Below are 17,748 nucleotides of genomic sequence, written 5' to 3'. Positions count from 1 at the left end.
TAAGAGAAGCTGGTGGATTCGTTTAAATTGCTTATTCCTTCTGATTCTGCTCAATAGCAATTCAATTAGCTAAAGTAGCAGGAATGCAAGTCCAACCAGCATTAATAGGTTTGATTCCTGGCACTACTTACACACCAGGGATTAACGCAGATGTTCTGCAGAGGTTATCTCACTCCGCACAAACACAACTGGGCCGACTCTCCCACTGTAAGATGTGATGTAAGTGGACATGGAAAGTCTGTTTTCCTTACGGACTTGTCCACTTCAACGTTTTTATCGTCAGAGATTTCATACTCCTTTTTATTAAGTGGCTGTCACAAAAGAAATGTTGCAGCACACACAGGTACTCAGCGTTGTTCTGGGTCTGGCTGGGATGGAGTTAACTTTTCCACCACAATCGCAACTTGAGGATTTGAAGAGAAAACACAGTAGTACCTCAGAAGAGATACTTTCAAATTCCGTGTCTATTTATTCCACTAACAAAAGCCCATTTTGGTTGTTTAATGCAGTAGGAACACAGCAGGGAGCAAAGAGCAAGCATCACTCTTGAGGATCTGATAGCTCATTTCCAGGTAGACCACAGGCTGCTTTAGCTCATGTGCTGTCCCCAGCAATGACCAGCAGCTTCAGGGTAAGATAAGAACACGTCAAACTTCTGGCAGTGCTTTTCCCAATGCACCATCTCGGCTTCCATCAGTCTGCAGCTCCCAACTACCCGAACCAGAGGAGCTCTGGCAGCATCCAATAGTCCCTACAGGCACCTTATTTCACTAATTGCTTTCTGAACCAATATAAATGTTCAAAACCGACAGACCACTAGAGGACACCAATTTGTCTTTTTACTCCAAGGACTGAGCTGGTTTGTGGAATAATCTACAGAGCAAAAGAAACAACACAAAACGCTGCCGCCTGTGTTTTCCCTTGAAGGCCCCATTTCTGTAATGATGGGGAAGTCTCCCTGGAGTTAAATGTTGCCACCTGTGGAGTGGACAAAGGACCTGAAATTGAGGCACATTCAGTCCTTTCTCCTTCCCCTTCTAGCTAGCACATCCACACTTATTTTCTCCTCTTTGAAAGAACAAGAGAGCCTTTGCAGTAAGACTCCACCAAATTGTTCTGTGCTCACTGCAGCAGAAGATGCAGCACCAGCCAGCGGGTCCTTTCAAAGATGTACGCTTGGTAAACACATGAAGCTTGAAATAGAAAAATTAAGTTGGAGCCTCCTTGAGGATGGCAGGAAATCGTTTCCATCAGCACAGTGTGGCGAGAGAGCTCAGGGCTCTCAACCCTGAGTCTTTCCTTGTTAAAGTAGCTTGGTCCCACCTGGATCATGCTCAGAGGGAAGGGAAGCACGGGACACTGAGCAAAGAGGGGCATTCTGTGAACACGAGCATTAACGTACAGCGTAGAATGATGTCACGCTGCAAAATCAGTGAGAAGGTTCAGGCGTACTTAGGCGGCCAACACACTGCTTCCTGCTCTGCAGTGCTCCCCGCCAGCCCCATGCTCGCAGGGCATCCCAGCCATGGCAGGAGGCCACCGTCCTCCGAAGCAATGCCACGAGAGAGAGGGGAACACAAAGGAGCGGTCAGTGGGGGATGTCCCGTGACAGTAAGCCATGCTGTATGTTTCATCAGGAAGCAAGTTCCTCTTTGCTGAAATCCATTCCAGGCTGACTTACTGCCACAGCCTTCCAGTGACATGCTTTAGGAAGGGAGTACAGAAATACAATCACTCTGTGTTTTTTTTCCTGGCTAGTGTGCGTGATCTCAAAAGCCAGCTTTGTCTTCTTACCCATTTGGAGAGAACCGCAACGGCTTAACTTGGGCTGCAGACTAGCACAGAGGATCAGCAAACTGAAACTCATGGATGCCACAAAAGGTTAGTTTTAGAAAGCATTTAGGGAGAATAGCCTTCACAGTTCTCAGATCAAACAGCATAACAAATAAAACATATGGTGCAATCAGAGCAGTTTTATTACTATTTCATGTTTGGAGAATATAGCCATTAAAGTAAGTTCTCTATGCAGAAAGGAACACACTCAGAGGTAACATGAGTCCCTTCCCATGTATACTTTTAATATCCTATTCCTGGGTGACAATCCCCAAAGACATTAATACAAAGCATAAAAAATAGAATAGAGTGAATAGATTATTCCCTACCTTCATCTCCTCCTCCATTTCAGAGAGTTTCCGCTCCAGGGCTCGCTTCTCCTGTTTACAAGGATTCATAACAAAGATTGTCATATGGATTTAGAGGAAAAACTTACAGCATATTTTCTTCTAAGGAAAAGTAAGAGTCTTATATATGAGCAGGCACTGAAAAGCATCTCAAAGCAATGTGCAGGTTACCAACCCGATCAGATGGGACACAGCAGCTGGTAAACCAGCAGGTGATCCGTGCTGCGGCCCATTTAGGCAGACCTCTCAGCCCTGAGCTCTCTTCAGTGAAACTATCCCACTACATTTAGTGACCCCAGCTTTCAGGACTTTCTGATGAAATGTTATTTTGAGCTGTGCAGGTGAAGCCATGCAGGTAACCGTACCCGTCACATCCCCTGCTGCAAAGGAGATGATGACAAAACCCGCTGAGCCCATCAAATAGCAAACAGTGACCAGGGAAAGGTGTCTGGAAATCCTGCTTCTCCCAGATAAATTTAGGACTTTAGAGCTGCAAAACTGACTGACTGCTACAGCAGATTCTGGGAACCAACCAGTACACGGGTACACAAAATGCAGAAGCTGTCCTGAAGCAGTTAATGCCATCCTCACTGAGCAACACTCTTTTCTCTCTGTCAGAAACCTGCATTTGTGCCTGCTGTGATCTTAATGCAACAAAAATAATGCAGAACGTTGCCCCGTCTTGGAAGCACCCTGTATGGGTGGAAGATGGGATGTGGGGGTGAGCTCTCCCTGGTTGGGGATGTCCTGCTCAGGGCAATGCTCTCACTGCCACATTTGTTTTTTTAACAAAAGCAAAGCTCCACCCATGTCATGACTTCCCCCAGCTGCTAGTTCAGATGACAGTGACGGCTGGCTCTAACTTTAATTAACCATTAAGGTATGTGGTGGGAGGATGCAAGATAACGGCCATCAGTTGAGGCAGGGGAGGTTCTGGCTAGATACAAGATAAAAAGTTCACTCTGAGAATATTTAAGCACCGGAACAAGGGGCCACAGCTGTGGAACCTCAACACTTACAAATCTTCATGAAATGATAGGACAAAGCCCCGAGGAAAGTAGTTCAAATTCAGCATTGACTGTGCCTGGAGGTTGGACTACAGACCTCCCCGAGTCCCTTCTGACCTGGCTGAAGGTCATTTAGGGCAGAGACTGCCACACACTGCAAGGTCAGCTTAGCTTGCTGCAATAAATCTGACTGCTCAGTTAGGAGGAAGGAGCATTCAGACATTCAGATTTCAAGTATAATAGTGAGACAGACACCCAGCTGGTGTGGTGCTTTGTTCCCCTCTCCGCCCTGAAACTTTATTTACAAGGAACAATAACATTTTAAAGTATAATGGACCAACAGCCCCGTAGGACCATGCAATACTATTTGTTGGTCTGTAGCTTCCTGTAACAGAAGAATGAAGCCAGAACATGGCTGATCTGCAAAGAGAGCAGAGAAGTCTCAGACATTGAAAAGGTCAGAACACAATTATCCCTGTGAACTGCTCTGCAAGGCAAAAATATAACTTATCTTTTAACTAACACTTTCCTTCAAGAAATTGCTATGCCCTGTAGAGCAATTCAAGGCCAAGATCGCGACTCAGAAGAAAGCAGAGACACATACCCTTTTCTCAATCTCCAGCATGCTAGACCGGTCAGAAGTTTTCTCCTGTTTCTGCTATGTAAATTAAAAATAGAAAGCTATTAAAACTGAGAGGATTTCATAGGATGCTGTACAAAGGCCTAGATAGCCTACAGAAGCACTTGCCCAAAGAAGCAGTCCTTAGAGAATCACTCGCACCACACTTATTGCTGCAAAATATACAAATTCCCTCTGTAGCACCTTCCCTCCCACGAGCTAAACAAATCCGTCCCTGCACTGAAACATGTGGTGGCTTGTCACGGGCCAGTGCTCAGTTCCTCCAGTCTAGGAGTTGGTTTCTGCCTTACCTGGGCTTTTTCCAACTTAGATTTGATGTCGGCCAACTCAAGCTGGGCTTCTTGCAGTTTTGACTTCAGCTTTTGATTTTCAGACAGGGCACTTTCATATAACTGAAATATGAAACCAAGTATTTCAATTAACCAGGCTGCTCTTCAGCCAGTGCACAGACCCAGCTCCGCCACACCACTCCTTGAGTCCTAGCACTGAGCAGAGGCAGCTGCGGGGTTTGCATCCCTCTCCCATGTCGGTATATTGGAAGGGCAAACAGGTCTACTTGGGATGCTCTGCTTGTGTTTTCACAAATCATGTGGAACAGGAAAACAGCTGGTTAATTTTGTAGGGTGCTCACACACACAAGCCAAGAGGCAAAGAAAAGCGGTGCTTTTAATTTAGATAAACCACCAAGCATAATAAAGTACTAAGTTATGCATGCACGGATGTATCTAAACCTATGATTCTGTTGTGCTTCCCAGCACAACACACCCTGCTTGCTCTTCTGTGCTTTTACTTCAGTGAGGAGGAGAAAGGAACACAATTTTAGGGCACATGAAAATGGATTTTTTACTTTACTTCCTTCAAACCCACAGGATTTCCATCCCTGTACGAGGACGAACTGGGCATACTGCCGGCCTCTGGACAGCTGTGTTCATGAAGAAGAGTGGAGTGCTGCTTACTGTCAAAGGCTTTTCAGAGTCATACTTTTTATTTCACAATTTGGGTCATCTTGAACTAATTACTTTTCATACGGTCTGTGCATTGATATTAGGTGTGTATATAAACCCTGAAGCCATGGCAGTCCATACTATTAGCTTTCAAGGATTATGTTGAAAGTTTCAGAAAAAAAAAATTCTGGAGTGTTAGAGCAGCAAAAAATAATTCTGTTGGGTATGTACACTTGGGTCATGTTGGCAGTGCTTGGCAACCTCTTTTCTTGCTCCTTCACACATCCCTCCCAACATTTCTCTAGCCTCATTCCTCACTCCCCCTTCCCAGATATCTGACTTTGCATGGTGCCCTTTCACCCCTTGTCCTTTTTCGACCCTCTGAGGAGCTGCTGCATTTGAAAAAGGCTAGAGTCATTTCCAAAGGCAACGGAAACAGAAAATGAAAATAAATTATTTTGCTCTTTCTTGCCAAAGACTCTCGGTGCAGGTTTCTGCAGCAACAGGCAGCTTCTAAGGTGCATGCATTGACAGTAATCCATCTAAAAATCCTACCTTTTTATAGTCCCTGTTACTCTCCTCTTCTGCTTTGCTGCTGAGGGCAGCTAACCGGTTCTCCCTCCGGGTGTAGGCACTGGAGCGGCTGGAGGCACGATCGCTGTAGGAGGAGGAGTCACTGGCAGTAGTAGGGTTTGTAGCTGCTTCCAACCTAAAATGCAAAGAGGATCTAGCACCATGGCGCAGTGACCACGTCGGGACTGCCTGTCTGAGCCTGCCAGGCTGGGACTCGAGGCCGTGCACAGGCACTGGGACTGCTGAGCACGCTCCTGCCGCAGCGCAGCGCCCGAGGGCAGGGAGCACCAGCACTGAAACACATGGGAAAAGTCCAGTGGGTGTCAGCCTGAACCCCAACAGGGCAGTAACTTCCCGTGCATCTCCCATCTGCATGGTGGGAATGGGCTCCGTTGCTAATGGGGCACAGAGGGTTTGTCTCTCTGCAGAGTATTTGGTAAGTAATTTGGGGAGCAAAGGCTGGAAGCAAGCTGGCTCAACAGTTCTGCTAAGATAAGTACCCAATGGCCAGTAGCAGTTTCAGCTTATGCTGTTGGTTTGAAGTACTAGGAACCCCTGAAGCCATTGAAAAAAGTACCACTGATAAATATTAAATAGAAAAAAAAAATCCAAGAAACAAAACTCTTACCTGGAAAGTCTTTCATGCTGAAGCGAGAAGGGAAAAAAAGAAAGAAAAATGGAATTAGTAACCAGAGGAATTAACAGTGCAATTCAAGAATTGTGGAGCTGCCACGTAGCAGCAGTTTCCTACCTCTGACACAAGCAGCAAGCTCACAACAAGCTACACAGTGCTACCTCCCACGCCCAAACTGCAATTCACCAATTCCTGCCTGAATCTTTTCAATTGCTTCTGCTGCTCTGAAGTACTTCAGATTTAATTTCTTTCCTTAACCTAAAAACTACTGAACCTTGATCTTTAAATCCTAGTTCCCAGAATCGAAATCCATTCCTTGGACCAAAACTAATCTATTGTTTCCTTTTTAAATCAAACTATTCTTCTTGATTTTGACCACTGTCCTATGCACGATGCGGGTGAGAGTGATTAATGGACCAGATGCACTGAGCTCTCTGTGTATTCATGTTGGATGTCTGAAAACCACAAACCGTTTTTTCTCCACGGGCAGACACCTCCCCTACAAAGGAGAGCTTCACTACAGCGAGGGGAACACAGCAGAGCTGCCCGAGGAAGGGAGAGGAGCCCTCGGCAGCCGAAACATTCGGCACACTGGTCGTAGCGTGCCTCAGGTTCTTCTTTCCCCATCGACATCCCAGTCGCCGCGGTGCAGCTCTCAGCTCTGTCGTTGCTCATACACAAAAAATGACCTGGGCCAACTAATGCACAGGGGAGGTTACAGAAGAGTTTTGCTTGGCACTGTAATATCCTACAGGGCCTGGTTGTGGTAAACCGCAGTTTTTAATGGGGTTTTCTGGACTGGACAGCTTTCTCCTCCAAATGCCAAAGCCAAACAGCAATAGCACAGGTGTCCTGCAGGATGCACCACCCTCATCTAGCGCTTCCTTCCTGCAAGTTTCTCCGTCTGGCAGACGTTTACTCAAACTGAAGGTGCAGTCTGATGCTTTTTCAGTCTCTTGAACTGGAAATTGAGCCTGACGTCCCGCTACCAGTGTTATTAGCAGTGCCGTTTCTGCAAGCGAGCACAAACCACCTGCCAGTGCTACCAGCTATTTCCCTACAGCCTTTTTAATAAGTGAACACAAGAAGAAGGACATTACAACGGAGGAGAGGGGTCAGGCTTTTAGTGCCCAGACGTGCTTGTGTTGTACTCTGTGCTGTTTAAAAACACCACTAAGCCCAGCAGCCAACGCCATGCCGGGTGGCCACTTGCTGCCCGCCCGTCCCCCAGCACGCAGGCCGCAGACCCGCTCCCGCACCCACCGATGCCTCCGATGGCCGGGCAGGTGTCGGGGACAGACAGGGAGGGTGGAGAAGCGGAGAATTGGGACCCTGGAAGCTCTGCGATCAGAGAATGGCCGAGGTGGGAAGGGGTCTGGGGATCACCTGGGCCAGCCCCCTGCCCAGCAGGGTCACCCCGAGCACGCTGCGCAGGATGGCAGCCAGGCAGGTTTTGGATATCTCCAGGGAAGGAGACCCCACAGCCTCCGGGCATCCTGTCCCAGTGCTGCCACCTCACAGCACAGAGGTGCCCCTCATATTGAGCCGGAACCTCCTGGGCTTCAGCTTGTGCCCGCTGCCTCTCGTCCTGTCGCTGGGCACAGCTGAAGAGACCGGCTCCGTCCTGCTCACACCCTGCCCTCAGACATTTATACACACGGATGGGTCTCCCCTCAGCCTTCTCTCCTCCAGGCTGAGCAGCCCCAGCTCTCTCAGCGTGTCCCAGGGGTGCCCCAGGCCCCAGCCACCTCAGCACCCTGCTCAGGACTCGCTCCGTGTCCCTCGTGTCCTGGGGAGCCCAGCACTGGGCACAATGCTCCAGGTGGGGCCTCACCAGGGTTGAGCAGAGGGCAGGATCACCTCCCTTGACCTGCTGGCAACACTTCTGAATGCAGCCCAGGTCACTGTTGGCCTTTGTGGCCGCAAGGCCACGACCACAGCCAGAGGGCTGCACGGGCAAGTCCAGAGCAACAAGCTCTGCGCTCGGCCTGCCCCCAGAGCTGCCGCTGCTTGTCAGGACGCAGGAACGTGGTGGCACATCGTGTGCTCCAAGTCATCCCACTTCTAATTCATCCTACCCTAATGCAACCCCGATCCCGGATTCCAGGAAGAAGCCTCCCAACAGGGCCTGCCATCATGGCCGCCTGGAGGGCAGCCCTCCCTGGGATGCAGCGGTTTGAGCCGCACGAAGGCCGCGAACCGAAGCAGCCCGGCACGTTCGAAGCCTCATTCAAGCACATTCAAGCTGAAGCTGCTAAATCCAAAGCTCAAAAGGGACGAACAAACCCTGCTGTTAATTAGCACGCCCTCCCTAGAGCTGTAGCAGCCGGTCCGGGTGCTGGCACAGGTCCTGAGCCATGGCAGCGGGCCCAGCCCCGGACTCCTTTACTGGCTCTAACCCCTCTCCATGCAGGAAAGCACAAGTTTTCTTTGCACCACACAGGCGATGCTCCTGCCTGCCGCTGTCCCAGGGACGTCCACCAAAAACCAGACACAAACAGCCGTGCTCCCAAATGAAGCTCAGAGCCTCTACACGCTGAGAAGCAGTCACCGTACGACCGACCTCTTGTGCTGGGTATCGTTAGAAAGATTCCTGTTTTCAGCCACAAATGCGTTGATGAAGGTCTCTGGGGTCTTTTGTGAGCAGAGCCCCTTACACTTGCCTCATTAAGATGTTGCCCCAGCCTGCAGCCTGGCAGCTCCCCTGAAATTTCGGCCCAGTGACCCAGGCTCCACGGTTCGGTGGGAGGGGGAATTAGGAAGTGATTAACAAGGCTCTTGCTGGAAGTTATTTGTGCACTTTATGCTAATCCCTTTCAGTGACAACTCCCCTTACAATGACAGACGGCTCGACAAGTAATCCACTTAATATCAAGCTTGCATTTATTTCAACAAACACACCTGCTAATGTATTTGAACAGTGCTGGGAAAGTCCACACGTGGCAGGGCAAGGCAACGTGAAAACCGAGCAATAAAAGCAAAACCTGAGCAGGTTCCCAAGCAAGTCTGTGCACTTCCAGCAGGAGGAAAACGTCATTTTTGCGTTTTTTTCCCCCAAAGAAACAAATAATCTCCAGAGGCAGAGAGAGCAGGGGTGTACTTCTGCTAAGGAAGGGTGGGGTAAGACAGGAATAATTTCAAATAGCTGCTAGGAACACCAAAGGAAAAAAATAACAAACCAGAGTCTAGTTTATTGTATTGGAAAATCTCCCTATGATGGACACTGGGAAGAATTATTTCAGGTTGCAACTGTCCCTGTCTCTCCATGGGGAGGGAGACACCAGTTAGGACCAGGGGACCCCGCTCCTGCCAGCGCCAGGACGAGCGCGTCGTGTCTTCCCTCCTACACTCTCCACCCCAGCACAGGGCACCTCTGGGGCTTCTTGAGACAAAAGCTGGATTTTTCTTCGTGCTCAGTGCTTTCTCCTTCCAGGAATTTGTCTCCTGTTGGGCTCATTTAAAGCTTTAGGTACCCCCAGCATCCTGCGGTGACAGGTTCCAAGAGCCAGCTGAGCTGGGTGGAAACAAGTTGCCGTCTCGTGGTGGCCTGTGACCTGCAGGATCCTGCAGGATCCTCTCCCCTGTCCCTGGGCATCGCACGGCGCCGAGTTATGGGAAATGTTTGCAGTCACAGTGCTTGGGAAAAGCCTGTGTCCTTCCCTCACCCTTCAATTTTCGGGTGCCTCTCACCATGTTGTTTCAGTTAAGTGGTATTTTTGTGACAAGGATGATTAAGCTGAGAGGAACTAGATGAAGCCTGGGTCTGGGAACAAGACATTATAGCCGCTGCTGGAAATAGCCCTGCTATAATGGAAGGTGCAAAACAGTTTTCATTAGCAGATCATTCCTCTGCTTGCTGTTACCTTCAGGGAAGGAAGGGATATTTATTTTATTTTAAATCAGTTTCTGGCTCAATATTTTCTTGAGTTTTGCACAAAGGCCAGTGCTGGTATTGCAGGGAGGAGCTTATCCCGTTCATTTTTAAAAATAATGATAGAAGAGGGGGAAAAAAAAAAGCCTGAGAAAAAAAAAAAAACAGTTCCACTTTTCAGCTACAGAAAAGGCTCCAAGTAAAAGGGGTGACATGAAAAGCAGCAGTTCTGAGCACAAAGACAGGCTTTGAAGCCTGAGGAAATGAGTTAAACAAAACGATGACCGAAATCTTGTGCACTTGGGACGCGCTTGTGCTGCTGGAGAGGTACCTGACAGGGGAACTGTAAGCTCTGCATGCAAACATTGGAGTATGTGCTTAGCTTAACATCCCTGTTATTTGCTCAAAGACAGACAAACGTTCTCAGAGGCCACTGGGACATCACACTGGTGACATTTCCAACAGAAAGCAGCTTCCTTCCAGCCCCGTTCTGCCCTTCTGCTGGCCACAGCGCCCTTGGAAACCTTTGCTGTGCTTCCAGCTGCACCTGCACTGTCGTCTCTGCGATCGCTGCTCCTCCATTTACTGCCCCTTCTTTAAAACCACTACATATGCCACTTAAACTTCTGCAGAATCAGCTCTCTTACTGTGTGGTGTATGTAAGCAGTGAAGAAGGATGCATCTGCTCGGAGATCCTGTCCCAGAGCTTCAAACTCTGAGGTCAGAGTCAGAAGGTGAAGGGCAAAGCTCTCCCTCCGTCGTTTCTTGAAATAGAAGTTGGGGTAAACAAAGGGAAACTGGAGCCAAGACCACCAAAGGACAAACGTGCGCTTACTCACATGCCGCACGAAAGGGCTTTCTCTTCCTGATTGTTCTTGAATGAACACCGTGCAACCTGCTATAAGGTTAAGGAAGGGATGCTGAGAAACAGCTGCACCACCCGTAGGAACGCAGCGCTTTTTGTTTTGTTTCTTTTTCCTGGCAAATCTGGAGCTGTGCTGTCGGCGTTGCCCGGGCTGCTTTATTTCCCTCGGGATCAGAAGTTTGACTAGAAACGGCAGCCACGGAAGCACGGGCTTGTGAAATTATCTTTCTCACAACCTAAACAGGGTCACAGCGTTTCAGGGTGTGGGGGGGAGGAGGACCCCGGGGAGCGGTGAGGAGCCAGAAGCGGCTGCCCTGGTTCGGAAAGCAGCACGCCTTCCCTTCCCGGCAGCCAGCGCTGAGCCCAGGCCCCGGCGCCCTGCTGAGAGCACCGAGCCCCGCACCTGGAAGCCTTCTAAAGGGAAATTTAAAAGCACAGAAAGCTCGTGGGCGTGCCTCTCGTTTCTGGTAACCCCTCGCTCCTGGACCTCTCGTGGAGGGAGGCTGGGGGTCCCATGTCTCCCCCAGACTTGCCATTCACCTGCTAGGTCTCCTCTTCTTTCCTCCCGGCCATGCCCTGGTGGGCAGCGCGTTCAGGCAGGCTAGGGGGTGGCAGAGGGCAGCAAGGGGGGTGGCTATTTTTGCAAGCCTCCCAGACAGGGTCAGAGCTGACTCGGCCAAGCTGGGCTGGCAAAACACGGGATATGTGAGACAGGACCTGAGAAAAAGGACAAACGGCATCATACCAGGCTGATTTCCCCTGCACAAGCCACCTTCTCCTGCCCCTTGCTCTCACGCCGGCCACTCCAGGGACGAGGAAAAGCCGGGCACCGGCCGTGGCTTTACTCCTCCGGACCCCTGCGATGCTGCAAAGCGCCAGGAGCGTCCCAGGGACTTGATTGTAGAAACACGCTCGGACTGTGGAAGGCAGGAGCCTTCCCTTCGAAGCTCAGAAACTTTTACAGCTGTTGTTCAGCAAAGTATAATTAAAACCAAGTTCCTCATGGAACGTTTAGATAAAATGAAGCCCTGAAACGCAGCGCCAAGAGGGGGATCAGCCACTTCTCTTGCCAAGTCAGAAATTGGCCTAATTGCTTCCAATTGCATTCCTCTGTGGCTAGGATCTGACCCAGCAAAAGGGAGAGAAAGTCTACTATTTACATTTTTTCCAAAAAAAAAAAAAAAAAAAAAAGGAAAATAGATGCTTTGGGAACATCTTATGCTTCTTTATCTCCAATTGGCCAACCTCAGGAAGATCTGCACTATTTTAAGACAGTTCTCAAGGCATTTAGTTCGGTGTGTTTTGTTTCAGAGATCCTGATCAACACCCCTGCCTAACTAACCACCATTTAAAAAGATCCTAGAGCGCAGCTCCAGCCCTGCTCTCCTCCCCCTTCTTAATCAAGAGAGGAAGTTTTATGAACCTCTCCAATTTTGTTCTTGCGTTGGCAACTGTCCTCCTGTTTGTTTTAGAAAATAAATACAAAACAAAGGCAGCTGCTTGTGGGGCCGCTTCTTTCCCACTTAGACGCAAAGCCACCAGGGATGCTGCAGGGAGCTGGGTGCCGAGCAGCCGCCAGGTTCCTGCGGTTCCGTGGCTGTGCTGGTGCGGGCACTTGGCACGGCAGCTGCAGGGACAACCTCTCCGGTGCCCTGTGCTGCTGCTGCGGCTCCAAGTCTCCCTGGAGCTGTGCAAGAGGCGAGCTGGAAGGAGGAAAGGCGACGAGGGCGGCTGCCGGCTCCATGCGCAGACCCCAGCCCCGTCTCGGCCGGGTGCAGCTCCCAGCGGGGCTCCCCTCGATGCGCCTGTCCAGCCGGGTATCGGCAGGGGCAATGAGCTCGGAAAGCTTTCCACTGGGTGCAGAACGGTTACAAGATCTGTTCTGAACACTGCTTTTGTTACTTTTTTTTTTTTTTTGAGGTCATCGCCTCCCTTGGAAAGCTGCTCTGCTGACCTGAGAGCTGTGGTTTGCTCCAGCTTCCTGCTAGCTCCAGCGGAGCTGATGGATCCTGCTGCCTTCCAGCTAACGCTTGCGTTTGTGCAAAGGCAAGGATTACAAAATCCCATTGATATGATTAATAATCCAGCGTAGCCAAACCACCTCCATCTAACCTCCAGCTCCCCAAAGCCCGACGCAAAGTATGTTTTCACAAACTATAAATCAATAAACTTTGCTTAATAAAAACTGCCATTACTGAAGCACAATATTAGAAGATCCTCCAAGATGAAATAGTGGCTTTGGCAGCTGGCTGAAACAGATCGCATCGTTTACAGCACGGATAATGCACGTTTAATCAGAAACAAATACACATGGCTGCGGCGGACTGACGACCGCATCTCCCGCAACCCCAAACATATCGAAACGTTTTGCAGCCTTACAACGTTTGTGCGCCTGCCAGCCCGTGCCTCAGTTCCCCGCGCCTCCCTCACGTGGCCTGTTGGCTTTGCAGCAGCTGCAGTTTATTACCACGGTCTCTGGGGGATAAAGCTCTCCATGTAAAACGTCAGGCTGGATTGTATTTTAATTTAGTAAAGGCCACAATTCAGAAACCTGGGCTCTTATTTTTCCTTCTTTTTCTAAGGGATCAAATTTTATTGGTGAAAAATTTCATTTTGCAAAGCGACGTGAGCTTAGACAAAGCTCTCCAGACATGAGGCAACAAAAGCTGAACGGCCAAGTGACCCAAGAGGAGAAAGAAGATCGCTGCTCCCAAATCTCTTCAGTATGAGAATGCCACAGGTCTGCAGGCAACGGCTTCTGCCTTGCCCCTGCAAACGCTCCCCTGGGATGCTTCCAGGTGTTATCATCGGCTGTTTAAATACCAATTAGGGGAGCAGCCAGGATCCAGCTGCCTCAAACCAACCTGCTGATGTCTTGGCACGAAGCGTGCGCCGACGAAGCCTGCTGAACACCTCCGTCCTGCAGCCACATAGCATTCCCGTGACACTGCTCCAGCCGCGGGGAGCGCTCGCATGGAAAAGCCATCAGGGCTGCTCTGGGTGTGCTGAGCTGTCTGTACCACGCCGAGCATCCTGGGCTGTCAGAGTTAAGACTCTTTGTGCCGCCTCTCTTCCTCCTCATTTGTTTCAGGCTAAAATAGCTCCAGACCAGCTGCCAGCCAGCGATCTGAACCCAAATATGTTTGGGGACGTCTGCTGCAAAGATTTTGTTTCTACTGAACTGCAAGAGTAACCTCAGCAATTTGGGGTCATTAAGAAAAAAACACAAACAACTCCTTGGAAAAAAAAACAACCAACCAACCAACCAAAAAAAATCCCCACAAAAAGCAAACCAGAATGCTAACAGCTCCCCAAGGTCAGGATGTTTTTATCTGACCACCAGTTGCAGCTCCGTTAGGCAGCATCTCAGCATCCCCGTTGGTGGAAGTCTGCGAGCACACGGCACAAAGCTGCCTGGAACGGCACAGGGCGCCCTGGGAACGTGGACAGGCCGAGCTCTGTCCCTCCTAACCCTGTTTGCTATGGGGCTGTAGTCCCTTCATGGCAAACAAAGCTATAATAGGTTCCTGCAACTGCAGTAAACACTGGTTTCCAGTTCAGTTTGAAGTGGCTTCCTGCCCACGGTTTCCACCCGCTCTCCCATCGCTTCCCTTGACCGCCTGTTCCCACCCCATGGTACCTCCCCGTGCTGGCTCTGCCAGCGTGCCTGGTCGGGCGGCTGTACCACGGGCTGAGCCACGTCGCACATCTCCTCTTCCTCCTCCTCCTCACCCCTTGGGCATCCCAGGCTCGTCCCCTGCTCTGTCCCTCGCAGGCGCTGAGCGATGGCGCGTGGCTCCGAGTGGCTCCCCTCTGAGCCCAGCCGCCTTCTCCAGGCACCTGGAGCTGCCCGGGCAGCGGAGAGGAAGAGTGGGAAGTTTGAAACGTGGTCCCCATGCTGCCCCACGGGCTGCTTTCTCTGAGACCAGTCACGCTTAAAGCAGCCAGACCACGACACAAGCCAGGTCCCAGCGGGATTTCAACACTGCGTGTGAAACCGCATCCCGTGGGTCCAGCCCTAGTGCTCCGCGAGGATCCTCTACAAGAGCAGCACAGCATTGCACAGGAGCAGTAGAAAACGAGTAGAAAATGTTATTTTGATAACAGCAGGGTTTCACCCGCCCTAGAAAACGCGGCAGGGCTGGGGCACAGGAACAAGCAGTGGTCTGCGACTGTTCAGACCACTCAGTAGTTAACAGGCTCCTTGCTATGGCTGTGGCGCGATTAGCTCTGTTCCTGGGAAGGGAGGGGGGCTGAAGAAGGAAGTTTAGCCACAGGGACACCAGCTGGGTGCGCCACTTGCTCCGTGGGTCACAGCATGTGCCCTGGCCCATTTTATTTATACCCAGGGGTGCAGCCAGGGACAGAAGAGAGCTGTCTGGCCACTGAGTCACAGCAGAGAACAGCGAACCGGGGGTGCCCGAAGGATGACCAGATGTTCCTGATACACTTCCAGATATGGACATTTACAGAGGAAAACAAAAAAAATAAAGAACAAACAGAACCCAGAATGATTTCTTAAAGATATCCATCTAAGGAATATGATGCCTGAGAAATAACCACCGATCAGACCGAGGAACAAGCCAGGGTGAGGAAGAACACGGACTAAAGTTAATTTCTGAGTTTCAGTATCCCACTTTTTTGTTGGCTAATGGAGAGGATGCAACAGCTTCTTCAAATACTGTGCAGCCAGCCAGCAACCCAGACATTAGAAAGAAAAAGTCATGAGACAACTTACTTGACCCGATTTCAATTTCTGTAGCATCGCTTTTATCACAACCAGCGCGAGTCCAAGCCACTGGATGGAAAGCCAAGGAGATAAAGTTTCCTGGAGCAACGTTTACAGAACACTCTTTATGTTCTAACGCGTCCGCAGCAGCAGTGCAGCAAGCCGAATGATTCATACAGGTCTAACTAACGTGAGAATAAACCTGTTACCATGAACATCTGAAACAAGACCAAACTTGTTGCAAAAACACTCAACAGAGCGAAAACTGACCGCCAGACACACTCATATTCAGAGCTCTGCGAAGGCTGTAATCTGAGCAGGCATTTCTACCAGCGCCTCAATGCTCCTGGACATCACTCCGTGATTAAAAGACGTCTGGTTTGGCCGCGTTACCAGACCTCTAAGATTTTTTGCCATTATTTATGTGTTAATACCCAAAACATGCTGGTTTCATTTGCACACCAAGCATCTGCAGCTCAAATGGCTAATGCTTTTGTGCATTAGCTTTCTTCCTTGAAGATTTGCTTTGGATTCTGGACATGTGTCCACATCAAAATCACAGCCGGGTGGGAAGCATCCGAGCAGCGATTGCCATGGCAGCAGAACGACCGCGGGCTGGATCTGGAGGCCAGCTAACACATGGCGATTTGGAAAGTTGCTTTCTACGCTCGAGTATTACTCTCAAGCGACTTGGTGAAAACATACGGCCCGTTCAAGGTGCTCCTGCATCGCAGATCCCACTGAGCACGGCTCCTTCAGCCACTCCAAGGAAAGGCAGAACAAAACCAATCGGTACGGCCGATGGAGCATCCTTAACACTCGATTGCTGAGACCCTACTGCCAAAAATTCTGCTGCAAAGCTCAAGGAACAATCAGGGAAGGTGGCTTAATGAGGGAGCAACCCAGCAAAAGATGGGAGAAGCCTTCTACTGAACCTTCGGGCACGGCCAGGACCAACGCTGACTCTACAGCCTCTCGAGAAGCGAGTGACAAACATCGAGCGATGACAGCCAAGGTGCAGCCACCACTGCCCAGCACACGCAAGGGGCCGGCGGCTTGAAGCTCTTCGTGGTTTTCTTCACAGCAACACACGTGGGATGACAGGACAAGGAGCACTCCTCAAAAGGAAGGGAGGCAGGGAACAGCTGAAAAGCTGCCCTTAAAATCCGTGCAGTGAGCTGGGAGCGCGCATCTGCTTCAGCTTTCATCTTCCTGATCTATAGCACGTGGGGAAGCGCAAGGGTTGTGGAGTACCAAGGTACAGACAGGTCAACCGAAACACAAGTACAGGGTATTTCCTACGAAAAAACAACTGGCCCAGCATAAACAAGCATAAATAAAAATCGTTCCTCCCTTCCACCTGGTAAAACACACCCAGGATGATTTGACAGGATTTAATTACACGGTCACTGTGATTCCGGGCTGTCCCATCTCGACACAAAAATGAGGTACCGAGGTTCGAGGGCAACAAGATGGTGCTGACCTCGCCCCAGGGCACTGGGGCACGCTGCAGAATTTCCTTGGCGTGCCTTTCGCTCGTGCCCTGCCGTATTTGAGAACATTGCCCTTCTTGTGACGTGCAGCGGCTCAGTGCGAAGCGCTCACCCTCCTTGGCTGTGCAGTCGTGGAGATCCCATCAGTTAAAGGTGGAAAAAAAACACGCAACTTTATCATAACACCTAAGTTAGGAATGCTACAAAGAGCAGGGCAAGCGCAGCGGGGCATGCCATAGGAAAGCGCTCAGCAAATGCCATCTGCGCGCAGCTCTTTGCCTTAATAAGTAAGACCTCCTCTGGGCTGCCTGGTTCTCCGCAAGGTTTCCGTGCCTGTACCACGAGCACGGCTCGCTGCCTGCTCCTCTGTTCTGGCACCCCTGCTCGGATGGGGACGTTGAGCACCACAGGTCTGCGGCTATCAGCCTCAGCTGGACGGAAATCTAAAAAGCTCCGAGATCTCACACTCCTGCCTGTTTCAGTAAGGCTGGCGGCACACTGCTGCAAGGGCTGCCAGCCTTGTGGGCACAGGGGTGAAAGGGGGACACGCACGATCACAGGGCAAATCCATAGGAAAACGCACTTAATTATTGTTCCTGCTCATGGCAGAATTACATTGTCTTGGAGATTACACTGCCTGAGTTAACTCTTCGTTTTAGTTTGAGGTAAACCCTTCCAAGGCATCGGCATTTCCCTAGCCCTGACACACCAGGGCTGGTTCCTACAATGACCTGGGAGCCAACGGCGCTGTGCCTGCAGCACGGCTTCTCCCACAGCGATGCTCCGGTGCTACGTCCAGCGTTATTAACACC

The 17,748-nt window shown here is 50.3% G+C and overlaps 1 protein-coding gene across 3 annotated transcripts in view; it reads right to left on the bottom strand.

Moving 5' to 3' along the window:
- PPP1R12B (protein phosphatase 1 regulatory subunit 12B) overlaps positions 1-17,748 on the bottom strand; it is a 119,814-nt gene that overhangs the window by 10,280 nt on the left and 91,786 nt on the right. For 2 of the 3 annotated variants that reach the window (XM_080569004.1, XM_080569006.1), the window contains 5 exons: positions 5,973-5,989; positions 5,327-5,480; positions 4,118-4,219; positions 3,792-3,845; positions 2,163-2,213 (listed from right to left, as the gene is read on the bottom strand). In XM_080569004.1, coding sequence (XP_080425130.1) covers positions 2,163-2,213; positions 3,792-3,845; positions 4,118-4,219; positions 5,327-5,480; positions 5,973-5,989 — 378 coding nt within the window. Of the gene's footprint in view, positions 1-1,298; positions 1,705-1,794; positions 1,836-2,162; positions 2,214-3,791; positions 3,846-4,117; positions 4,220-5,326; positions 5,481-5,972; positions 5,990-17,748 lie in introns of those variants that run through there. The other variant, XM_080569003.1, reaches the window with a different exon arrangement.

Source organism: Anser brachyrhynchus (genome assembly GCF_964034855.1).
Source record: "Anser brachyrhynchus genome assembly, chromosome: 27".
NCBI classification, from domain to species: Eukaryota; Metazoa; Chordata; class Aves; order Anseriformes; family Anatidae; genus Anser; species Anser brachyrhynchus.
The sequence above is the reverse complement of the archived record's forward strand: the minus strand, read 5'-3'. Positions and strand labels throughout refer to the sequence as shown.